The sequence below is a fragment of the Xyrauchen texanus genome, chromosome 5 (genome assembly GCF_025860055.1).
Source record: "Xyrauchen texanus isolate HMW12.3.18 chromosome 5, RBS_HiC_50CHRs, whole genome shotgun sequence".
Classification (NCBI taxonomy): Eukaryota; Metazoa; Chordata; class Actinopteri; order Cypriniformes; family Catostomidae; genus Xyrauchen; species Xyrauchen texanus.
Window position 1 is genome coordinate 2,559,167 of NC_068280.1, and position 10,650 is coordinate 2,569,816.

Here is a 10,650-nt window from a genome sequence, read left to right on the forward strand (position 1 = left end):
TAGGCGTTCCCATTCGTTTTAATAGAAGTGGCTCGAAGTAATTCCTGTTCATGCATAGCGAGAGACAGCTAGCGCGCATGCTCGACACAGTATTCAAATCACGACAAGAGACGCTGTGAAAACACTGTAAGAATATTTATTATAATTTATTTGAAATATAAACATCAAATATAGGGAGAAATACAACCATCTCAAGTCAACATGGCATAAATAAACAACAATAGATGTACAGCATCAACTGTGTAAAGAATTACGGTCAATCAGCGTGCAAAGCTTGGAAAAAGAGTGTTTATGTAATATCAAAAACAAACAGAAAAAAAGATACAATTTCAAAAGTTTAAAAAGAGACAAATGCAAATAAATTAATTTGGCTATTTAAATAAGAGATATAGAAAGTAATATAATTTGATTATATATTTAAAAGTGAAATGCAGGAATATTTGCATTAACTATAAGGCTAGGACTTAATTAATACTCTCGGCCGTTTTCTTTCACTCTTTCAGTGTATGATTTGTCTTAAAATGTAATCTAATTTAAACTGAGGTTGTTTAGAATGGCCATTTTGAGTAAGTGAAATCAAATGTAACACCTCTTGTAATCTGTGCTATAAAGGCGGCCCACTTAAAAGCCAAAGTGTATCATTCTGGCCGTCCCTGTCTGGATAGTCCCGTCCCGAACTCATTCCATTGACAGAGCCAGAAGTTAAATGCCGGACCGCTCAAACAAACAGAGCAATGTTTTGATAGCGCCACAGTATGTACACTTTTTGTGGGAATTAACCTACGAATGCTACACTTATTACAGTTGAATCTGCACATTAAAGTGGGTTAGGAGAAAATATTTTTTACACACGTCAATTTTAAACAGCTTGTGCAAAATTCGCTTGCCCCCACAACGAAAACCTTATTATAACAAGGGCATTTCCAAATGATTAATACGTCATTAAAGTGCCTTTTGACTTCCACTTTCCACCCAAAGTGAATCCTTCATGGGGGAGAAGAGGATGTTATTGCCACGGCAACCACTCTCACCACAGATGCCTCCTGGTGAAGTTTGGAGGGGCCGTCGGGATCTAAAACACATGGGGTGAAAACACAGCGTGAGGTGAATTATGTATGTGCCTGTGTGCCGTTTAAAGGACAGAAACAGAAGATGCCATGATGTCGATTACCACAGAAAATTATTTCAACTCGTCACCTCAGTTTGCAATTAAACGATAACTATATTTGTTTATTTAAAATGGTAGATAATAATAATAAAATAACTACACATAACTGTAGCTGACACTAGGAGCGTCATCAAAACAACAAAAATTGCATTTCGATTGTCACAGCTGGCTAAATAGTTAGAAGTTAATATATAAATAGTTATAGTTAATAGATTGGTCCGTTCTAAAGCATTCATTCTAAACTCCTCCTTTCAGAGAGCCTACTCTGCTCTGATTGGTCCGTTCTAAAGCATTCATTCTAAACTCCTCCTTTCAGAGAGCCTACTCTGCTCTGATTGGTCCGTTCTAAAGCATTCATTCTAAACTCCTCCTTTCAGAGAGCCTACTCTGCTCTGATTGGTCCGTTCTAAAGCATTCATTCTAAACTCCTCCTTTCAGAGAGTCTACTCTGCTCTGATTGGTCCGCTCTAAAGCGTTCATTCTAAACTCCTCCTTTCAGAGAGCCTACTCTGCTCTGATTGGTCCGCTCTAAAGCCGCTCATTCTAAACTCCTCCTTTCAGAGAGCCTACTCTGCTCTGATTGGTCCGTTCTAAAGCATTCATTCTAATCTCCTCCTTTCAGAGAGCCTACTCTGCTCTGATTGGTCCGTTCTAAAGCATTCATTCTAAACTCCTCCTTTCAGAGAGACTACTCTGCTCTGATTGGTCCGTTCTAAAGCATTCATTCCAAACTCCTCCTTTCAGAGAGCCTACTCTGCTCTGATTGGTCCGTTCTAAAGCATTCATTCTAAACTCCTCCTTTCAGAGAGCCTACTCTGCTCTGATTGGTCCGTTCTAAAGCATTCATTCTAATCTCCTCCTTTCAGAGAGACTACTCTGCTCTGATTGGTCCGTTCTAAAGCATTCATTCTAAACCCCTCCTTTCAGAGAGTCTACTCTGCTCTGATTGGTCCGTTCTAAAGCATTCATTCTAAACTCCTCCTTTCAGAGAGACTACTCTGCTCTGATTGGTCCGTTCTAAAGCATTCATTCCAAACTCCTCCTTTCAGAGAGCCTACTCTGCTCTGATTGGTCCGTTCTAAAGCATTCATTCTAAACTCCTCCTTTCAGAGAGCCTACTCTGCTCTGATTGGTCCGTTCTAAAGCATTCATTCTAAACTCCTCCTTTCAGAGAGCCTACTCTGCTCTGATTGGTCCGTTCTAAAGCATTCATTCTAAACTCCTCCTTTCAGAGAGCCTACTCTGCTCTGATTGGTCCGTTCTAAAGCATTCATTCTAAACTCCTCCTTTCAGAGAGTCTACTCTGCTCTGATTGGTCCGTTCTAAAGCATTCATTCTAAACTCCTCCTTTCAGAGAGTCTACTCTGCTCTGATTGGTCCGTTCTAAAGCATTCATTCTAAACTCCTCCTTTCAGAAACTTGACATTTCAAGTAATGTTAAATCAAGAGAACTTTATTTTTCCAGTAATGAAAACATTAGGGTTTACAGTGTAAATCCTGAAATCACCAACATTGTTGGGATTAATAACCATACAAAATAATGTCTTACTGGAAACGTAAAATGAAAAAAGGTTTTTGTAAGGGTTAGGAGTAGGGTCAAAGTTAGGGAGTGTTAAATATAGTTAGCTCAATTTAAAAACAACAGAAGTAAATGGAAAATCCACACCACGATACAACAAAAAGTGTAACACTCACTGTTCCTGCATTCATGAGCAAGGTCATCTCAGTGGGCTGATAAACATGACTGCGAAACGGCAGAGCAGGTCGTATCAATCCGTTATGAAAACCTCCAGCCTGCAGAACTGAAAAAACCCCACCATAAACCAGTGAGTCCAACACGCACAAATATACACTAACAAAAAACGAGTTTGATAGTACCTGCACTGTGCTCCTCTACAGAGTACGCCTGACTCTCTGTGTACGGAGCTCTGGGATTGGACGGCCGCTCGTCATCATGGTAACCCTGCGGCGCAAGGGGCTGAGGGGCGTCGTAGTAGTTTTGCCCCATATCTGCATTCCTCTGAGAGGCTGGACGCAAACACAGGTGGGTTTCTGGGATGGCGTGAAATAACAACAGTACCCATCCCTCTGTCACCAAGGCAACTGCCAGGGCTGGCTCATCCCAGTTCTTCGCCACGGTCACAATGGTGGTGCTGCCGTAGAGATAGAGCACTAGCCAGGCGACCCAGAGGAGAAGAGACGAAAGACACGCGAGAAAGAGCCAAACGGCATTACATCTCCATTTCATTCTTTTCCGGTTCGACTCCTCCCTGTTGCCACCTCCACATAGCACGACGCCCAATGACAACACAGTAGCCGCCAGCAACAATGCTAGAGCATAGATACACACTAATACAAAGTCTAAAGGCAGGTAATCGCATGCTTCATGTCCCTCGCGGGCCACCGAAAGCAATAGCCACTCTCCAGCGATGACACCCTGGACTGCGGTTAGTGCAAACACCACCACAGCGAGAGAGCTTCCGGCTGGGCTCCGCCTTCCCGCGACTAGCTTCTTCAATCGCACCCCCTGCACCAACAAACACGAGAAACACAGCGCAAACAGCGCCCCCCAGAGCCCACGACGAACCACACAGAGCACCTCGCCACGCCCCACCAGGAAGACCAGCGATAGGCTGAAAAGACCCACCATTCCGGCCAATAGGAGGAGGAGGGGGCCGATGCCGCATCGCTTTTCCGGCTCTGTTACCGTTTTTAGTTTGGCTAGGAGAATCACTATTAAAATTAATGCCGATACGGTTCCACCGCACGCTATAGCTTCTAAAACTACACCCCAAACTGACTCCAGGTCACACAGAACTCTGTAGGGCGGGTCCACTGCAGTGCCACACCCTCGAGAAGGAGGCGGGGCCGTGACTTTGGGTTGGTCCTCAAGCGCGCAGCAGCCAATCAGAGAGAGAATGAAGATGAGAGTTGGCCGTAGAGCCATGGCTGCAAAGGAAAGAGAAAATTAACGCTGAATGCAATGAATAAAACTCAACTTTTAATTGAGACACTCCTAGAAATGTCTTTAAAAATGCCCCTGAGCAATAGAGAACAACAGTTCCGGAGGTAAAAAACGATTAATTAATTCCATTGGGAGATAACATATAAACTTTTGAGACAGACTGTGCTACTGTGAGCTCTGGGGTGTCACAAAAACTGCTCTTTATCATTTGAAGAACATCGCCAAAGTGAGCCTATTTCTATCTCTGAGAAACACATCGAGTCTGATGCATGCTTTTATAACTAGTAGGCTAGACTATTGTAATGCTCTCCTTTCTGGTCTACAGAAGAATACAATAAATCAGCAATTTATTCTGCTGCATGAGTGCTGACTAAGACCAAAAGGAGAGCACACATTACACCAATTTTAAAGTCTTTACACTGATTACCTGTTAGTTTTCGTATTGATTTTATACATTTTTTATTAGTTTACAAGGCACTACATGGCCTAGCACCAGACTACCTTTCAAATGTATAAGGAGGCAAGTTCCAAAGCGATATAATACGTTCTGAAACTTAAATACGGATGCATGGAGGATTCAGTTGTCAGAGCATCAAGCGCCCCCTGCAGGAATAAAACTTGGCAGTCAGTGGCTGACAACATGTGCAATTTTGGTTTGTAGGTTTGTTACCCATACAAAACTTTCATATCAATTTAGAAACCATAAAATACAGTATATCACACAAGTTATACGTGGATACAGAGAAGATGTTAAAGGCGTCCATAGAAATTATCAGTTGTTTTATTCAGGGTGAGGAGAGCAGGTAAGAAATGTGATTTTCTGAAAGTATTTCCGAAACATTAACCCTGATGCTTATTCTGAATGTTTGATATGATACACAGTGTATAGCCTACATATTTAAGAGTATGCAAAATAAAATGTTCTATTTATCTGTGCATTAATTAGAACTGTTATTATGCACTGTCCACACACCCCCTCCCTCCCCCCGAACCCACATTTGGACCCCCTCCAAATTTCAAACCAAGTCTACACTGTTGCCTAATGCCTTATTTAGCACATTAAAAATGACTGTTACAGCAGTACCAGGCATGAGGACACCCAGGACACTCACACTAAACAAAAATACACTAAAAACACACTTTGGCAAATGGTAGCAACGCCCTGGCAACCACCCTCAGAAAGTTGTTTTTGTGACCTTTGAATTTATGCATTATTATTATTTATTTATTTTACCAGAATTGTCCTTAAAGAGCCTTTAAATTGACATTTAAACATTAAATGGTCATTTCCTGTCAGGTCACTCTTGAAAGATAGATTTTTACTCTAAATGTACCTGGTAAATTTGGTCTTTTACCGGTTAAATTAAACGTGTGTTAGGCTATACTAACTAACTTTTGAAGACAAGGAAACACATTTTCTCATCCTCTGCTGATGCAAAGATAGTCTTTCATTTTGTCTCGCATCCTCCACGACAGTTGCTATGACAACCAGGGGCGCGCGTGGGCTGGCCTAGATGGAGCTGCGCGCAATTTATATAAAGAACAATCGCTGAGAAACAGCAACACACGACACACACACGCACACACACACATACACACATACATACATACATACACACATACATACATATATATATATATATACATACAACTTTAAGGTTGAATTCATTAATCGTAGCTATAGTCGAATCACGACAAAAATGTGCAGACAACGCGTAAATATCATAACAATAGTGCTTTACGCGCATGCAGACTTTATATAAACAACATCAAATGACAACTATTAATGAAATTCGTGTTACTCACCTTACGAGTGTAGATTTGGTCAGATAAAGCGTTAAAGCGCAAGTCTAGATTTATGTATTCATTTGCGCGGGAGAGTTTTCGCGGGCATCCAAACATACACGAGGCGCGCAAATAATAACTCAATATTGCCTTTTTAACGCGGATTTTTGTGTTATCCTGATATATTTAGACGAATACACTCTACTTTAACGACATGGCCACCAAACGCAGTCTTTCCCCCCGAGTGTATTCGTGTTAAATGGTCGAAATACAGAGATTGTCATTGATGTGCGCCAGGCAGTTTCACACCTACACACTACCATACATCTGAGCTCCTTTCTTTTTCTTTCTTTCTTTCTTTCTTTCTTTCTTTCTTTCTTTCTTTCTTTCTTTCTTTCTTTCTTTCTTTCTTTCTTTCTTTCAGTCTATTTTTGAAAGTGTTAAATGTACTGATAGTGTCCCTTGTATTGGAGAGCTCTGTTGTGGATGAATTTGTCCCCTGCTGTCTCCTCTTGTTGTCCTCCCTTCATTAAGTTCAGAAAGCAGTAGAGGGTATAATTCATGTCTGATTGAATATAGACTGCACTGGACTGTCGTAGCACCCATTGGATGCTACATGCATACAATTATTTCAGTAGTGCAGAACCTATAAATAACCAACAGTAAACTCCACAAACTCTTTAGGACTAAATAATCGTGCTGGTCACATTGTTGAGATGATCCAGATGCCTTCTGGCCTAATAATTTCCATTCTGCAGCCCTTACACAAACACACACACACACACACATATATACAGCCAGGTGTGTGTCCACGTTGGTTGTCTTAAGGGAGTCTTATATAATGAAGATCTCAGTGCTTCAGGTCATACGTGTGTCTTACTGTAGTGTGTGTGTAGTCATGTCACTTTAAGTAGCCTTCAGATAATCCTCTCCAGTGGAACAGTGAGCCATCAGATTATTAGCAATACTCTGCTCCAGACACAAACACATACACACATTAACCTTGATTTTTCATTTAAAACATGCAACTTTAGGATTGAGTTTATAGGATCTATATCAACATGTACAGGCCCTCATCCTTGACTACCAGGGGCCCTTGACTGCCCGGGGGGGCCCTGGGCTTTAAGGTTGTGCAATCTAGTTTGGTGATCCCCCCGCTCGAAAACCCTTCAATAATGAAAACGAACTTTTGGAGGGGGGCCCTTGGAGATAATTGGCCCCGGGGCCAATGTGATGCACATGGTGTCCTGTGTATCTCCACTTTGGATGAATTTCCCATGACAGGCCCATCTTTCTTCTCTTCACCTGTGTGCACCTGTGGGCGGGGCCAATGACGGATAAATAGGCGTTGCATTTGCAGATGTATTTGATCCTTGTGACGTCACAAGTTCCACGAATTCCAAACGAGCCGTTTTTGTAGCTTGGTTTAAATAAATGCTTGTTTTGTATTAAGGATATTTTTTATATTAATCTATTATATTTATTTAGCATTTTTGGAATTTAAAAAATATATATATATTATTTATTACTAATTTTTACAACTGAGGATGACCCAAATGTCCCCAAGGGAAGGTTTTGTCTGATTTAGTACCCAAATTATAGCTAAGTAGCCCCAACATACACATATACATGCTTGTGTAAGTGATCTTAACGATTAGGTTAAGCTGCATTCAGATCAGTTGCCAAAGCAGTCTGGTGCGATGAGCAGTGCTCTCTGTCCACCGTAAAACTGACCCTGAGTCAATGAATAAACAGATTAGATGCCTAAAGCTGCCACTCATGCATAGATTTAATGCAGTGGAACTTTGACGTAACCAGTTAAATAGATTGCCTCAAGATCGTAGTGCTAACAGTATGTTTAATAGTAATTAAATAAAGACTGATTCAGCTGGAAGCAGTATAAATTGCTGCCATGAACATACTCAACACGTGTAACACCTCAGCCAGGTATCCATGCAGTAAAGATGCTGAGTTGGTAAATCCTGTAGTGTCTTAACTTTACAGAGAGATTATCCTCACTGATGTCCTTCGTACTGAATGGTTGTTAGGACACAAAGGTCACAGACCGGTCTGATCTAGGCCAGTTATCATAATCAAAAATGTGTGTGTGTGAAAAGTGCGTATTTAAAAGTACAAATATTCAGTGTAAAATCGTCAGTTACTTAATAGAGGAATTGCGGCTTATGGATCTTTTTGTACAAAAGGAAAAGGACATACATACATCATATTAGGTGAAAACAGAGAATGCAGTACTGTCCCAGCAGACAGGCAGTCCAGTCTGTTTTCATCAGACACTCTCATGTCAGGACGGTGAATGTAGAGGGACAGAAAGAGGAAACCCCTCAGGCTCTGTCATAACACTCTTCTATCACAGCTCTCACTTTTGTGCATACATTCTTCCCACTGCATTCTTCACCTGGCATCCCCAATATGAGTAAAAATTGTGCATGCATGTATATTGCACTGTACATATATTTATGGGGGGTGAGTGGATACAACGACAACCGGTACAGAGAGGTTTGGTGACATTGGTGTGTGCACATGTTAAGTTTGTACATTTGTACAGAGATGATTTCATCTCTGATCACCAAAAAATGACTAAAACAGCAATTGCGAGTGGGGTGGCCAATGGGGTGGCCAGGCTTCAGTCCATGGTGGCCACAGCCACCCCTGGGCACCCCCTAGCTCCGCCACTGTCTATAAGTTCTCTGCAGAGTATAGTTGTTAAATTTAACTGAACCAAATGCACCATCAGCTTAATTAAAAGCTCGACTTTCAAGAACTGTTTGGTTAGAAAACTGAAACACATCTCACAGAAAAGGGCTAAGCCATTTCACTGGTGAGCCACTAGATGGAGTCCTCGTGCCTCATTTTAGTCCTTAGTCATTTACATTTATGCATTTGGCAGAGGCTTTTATCCAAAGTGACTTACAGTGCACTTATTACAGGGACAATCCCCCCGGAGCAACCTGGAGTTAAGTGCCTTGCTCAAGGACACAATGGTGGTGCCTGTGGGTATCGAACCAGCAACCTTCTGATTACCAGATTACCAGTTATGTGCTTTTAGCTTTTAGTGCCACTACACCACCACAACTCCACATAGTCTTTGCTCAATTTCAGGGTGGCACGAGGGCCCAGTTGTTAGCATTGTTGCATCATAGCAAGAAGGTCCTAGGTTTAAGTCCTGGCACAATTGAATGGGTTTCCTCCAGGTGCTTTGGTTCCCCCCCACAAGTCCAAAAGCATGTAGGGTTAAGTGAATTGGAGACTCTAAATTGCCCTGTAGGTGTGCATGAAAGTTCCCCAGCCACTGGGAGTTGTGTCAGGAAGGTCATCCAGTATAAAACCTGTGCCAAGTCAAATATGCCAATCACAGATTGGTCTGCTGTGGCAACGTGCAACAGGAGCAGCCAAAAGAAGAAGTTCTTCGCTCACTTCTGTCACTTGTCAGCCTGACTTGTGTGATTGTGTGTGATGAGCTTCTTCATCCAGTTTGCCATAAACTATAAACTTGGGTCCAGAAGTTACTCTTCACTAGTGGTTTGGATTTTGATTCATCCAAGTGACTCGAGTCTTTTCAATCCATGCCACAAAGAGATTCGTTCAGTCACCATTTAAACGAGTCATTTATGACCGAAACAATTGATGTGAACGAAAACGATTCATTTGCTTAAAAGAAGAACATTTCATGTGTTTTGCATGTCTTGCCATCAGGAACACATGATAGTATTTGTGTTTTTTACCTTTTTTATAGTAGCTTCACAGAATGAGCTTTATATAGAAATCATTGATACTGAACTCCTTGTAACATGCATAGATAAAAAGACAAAAGGTGTTTAACCTGAAGCGATGTCCCAGCAAGACAAAATTATCACTTCATTCACTATAAAACAATAGCCAGAATCTGATGATATATGTATAAAACAACAACAACAACAACAACAACAACAACAGCTTATCAACTTTCAGGTGCAAAATGTCTCAAATAAAAGAGAATAAAAGTGGAAACAACTTTCCAAGCAACAAAAATGGCAAACTGAAAACATCAGGAGCACTTGTGAACATTAGCTATTGCACCTGCCATGAAAAGAGTCACTGCCACAAACTGAACCTTCATTCCAGCCCAGGGAAGTTCTGCACAGCTTGTCAGAGCGAGCAAAGGTAACCAAGGGGGGGCGGAGCTTAATGAAGGGTCAATATCCTTCAAACTAATCAGAGAAATACTGTAAAACCCCATGCTACCACGACTTTGTCCTGTCGCTCTGTAGCCTGCAGCATAGTCTTTATACATGATGTCACATTGAAGGCATCTGGATACTCTTCTGAAGTTCCCACTAAATGCCTTCCAGTTCACAACACCTGAGAAGTGTATCAAAAATAAAATTCAGTGGATCTCCTTCACAGCCAAATCACCTTTAAAGTGGAACAATCTCTTGACAAATATTATTCATCAATGAGAAGAACAATAATGAGACCATTTATGAGCCGCCGTTTACCCAACAATGATATGCATATATCTAAGTCATTTATTCTTCCACATACGTACATTAGCTCATTTCTGCTGCACTGATATATGATACACGATTGTGGACAACTCATTTGATTATTTCAAGTTGACAATGTTTGCATGTTTTGCAATGTTTTTCATAATATTTGCCTGTTGTTTCACATTGTGCAAATCCTCCTGACCAGTAACAGCGAATTCCTCATTTTTAACCAGTTAGGCCAGTTC

The 10,650-nt window shown here is 41.3% G+C and overlaps 1 protein-coding gene across 1 annotated transcript; it reads right to left on the bottom strand.

Moving 5' to 3' along the window:
* Positions 1 to 133: 133 nt before the first annotated feature.
* Positions 134 to 6,642, bottom strand: LOC127643867 (G-protein coupled receptor family C group 5 member B-like). The gene is made up of 4 exons (XM_052126788.1): positions 5,940 to 6,642; positions 3,047 to 4,117; positions 2,864 to 2,970; positions 134 to 1,072 (listed from the first exon to the last, which is right to left on the bottom strand). The coding sequence occupies exons 2-4, from the start codon at positions 4,113 to 4,115 to the stop codon at positions 1,028 to 1,030; spliced, it is 1,221 nt and encodes a 406-aa protein (XP_051982748.1). The 5' UTR covers positions 4,116 to 4,117; positions 5,940 to 6,642; the 3' UTR covers positions 134 to 1,027.
* Between the last annotated feature and the right edge of the window lie 4,008 nt (positions 6,643 to 10,650).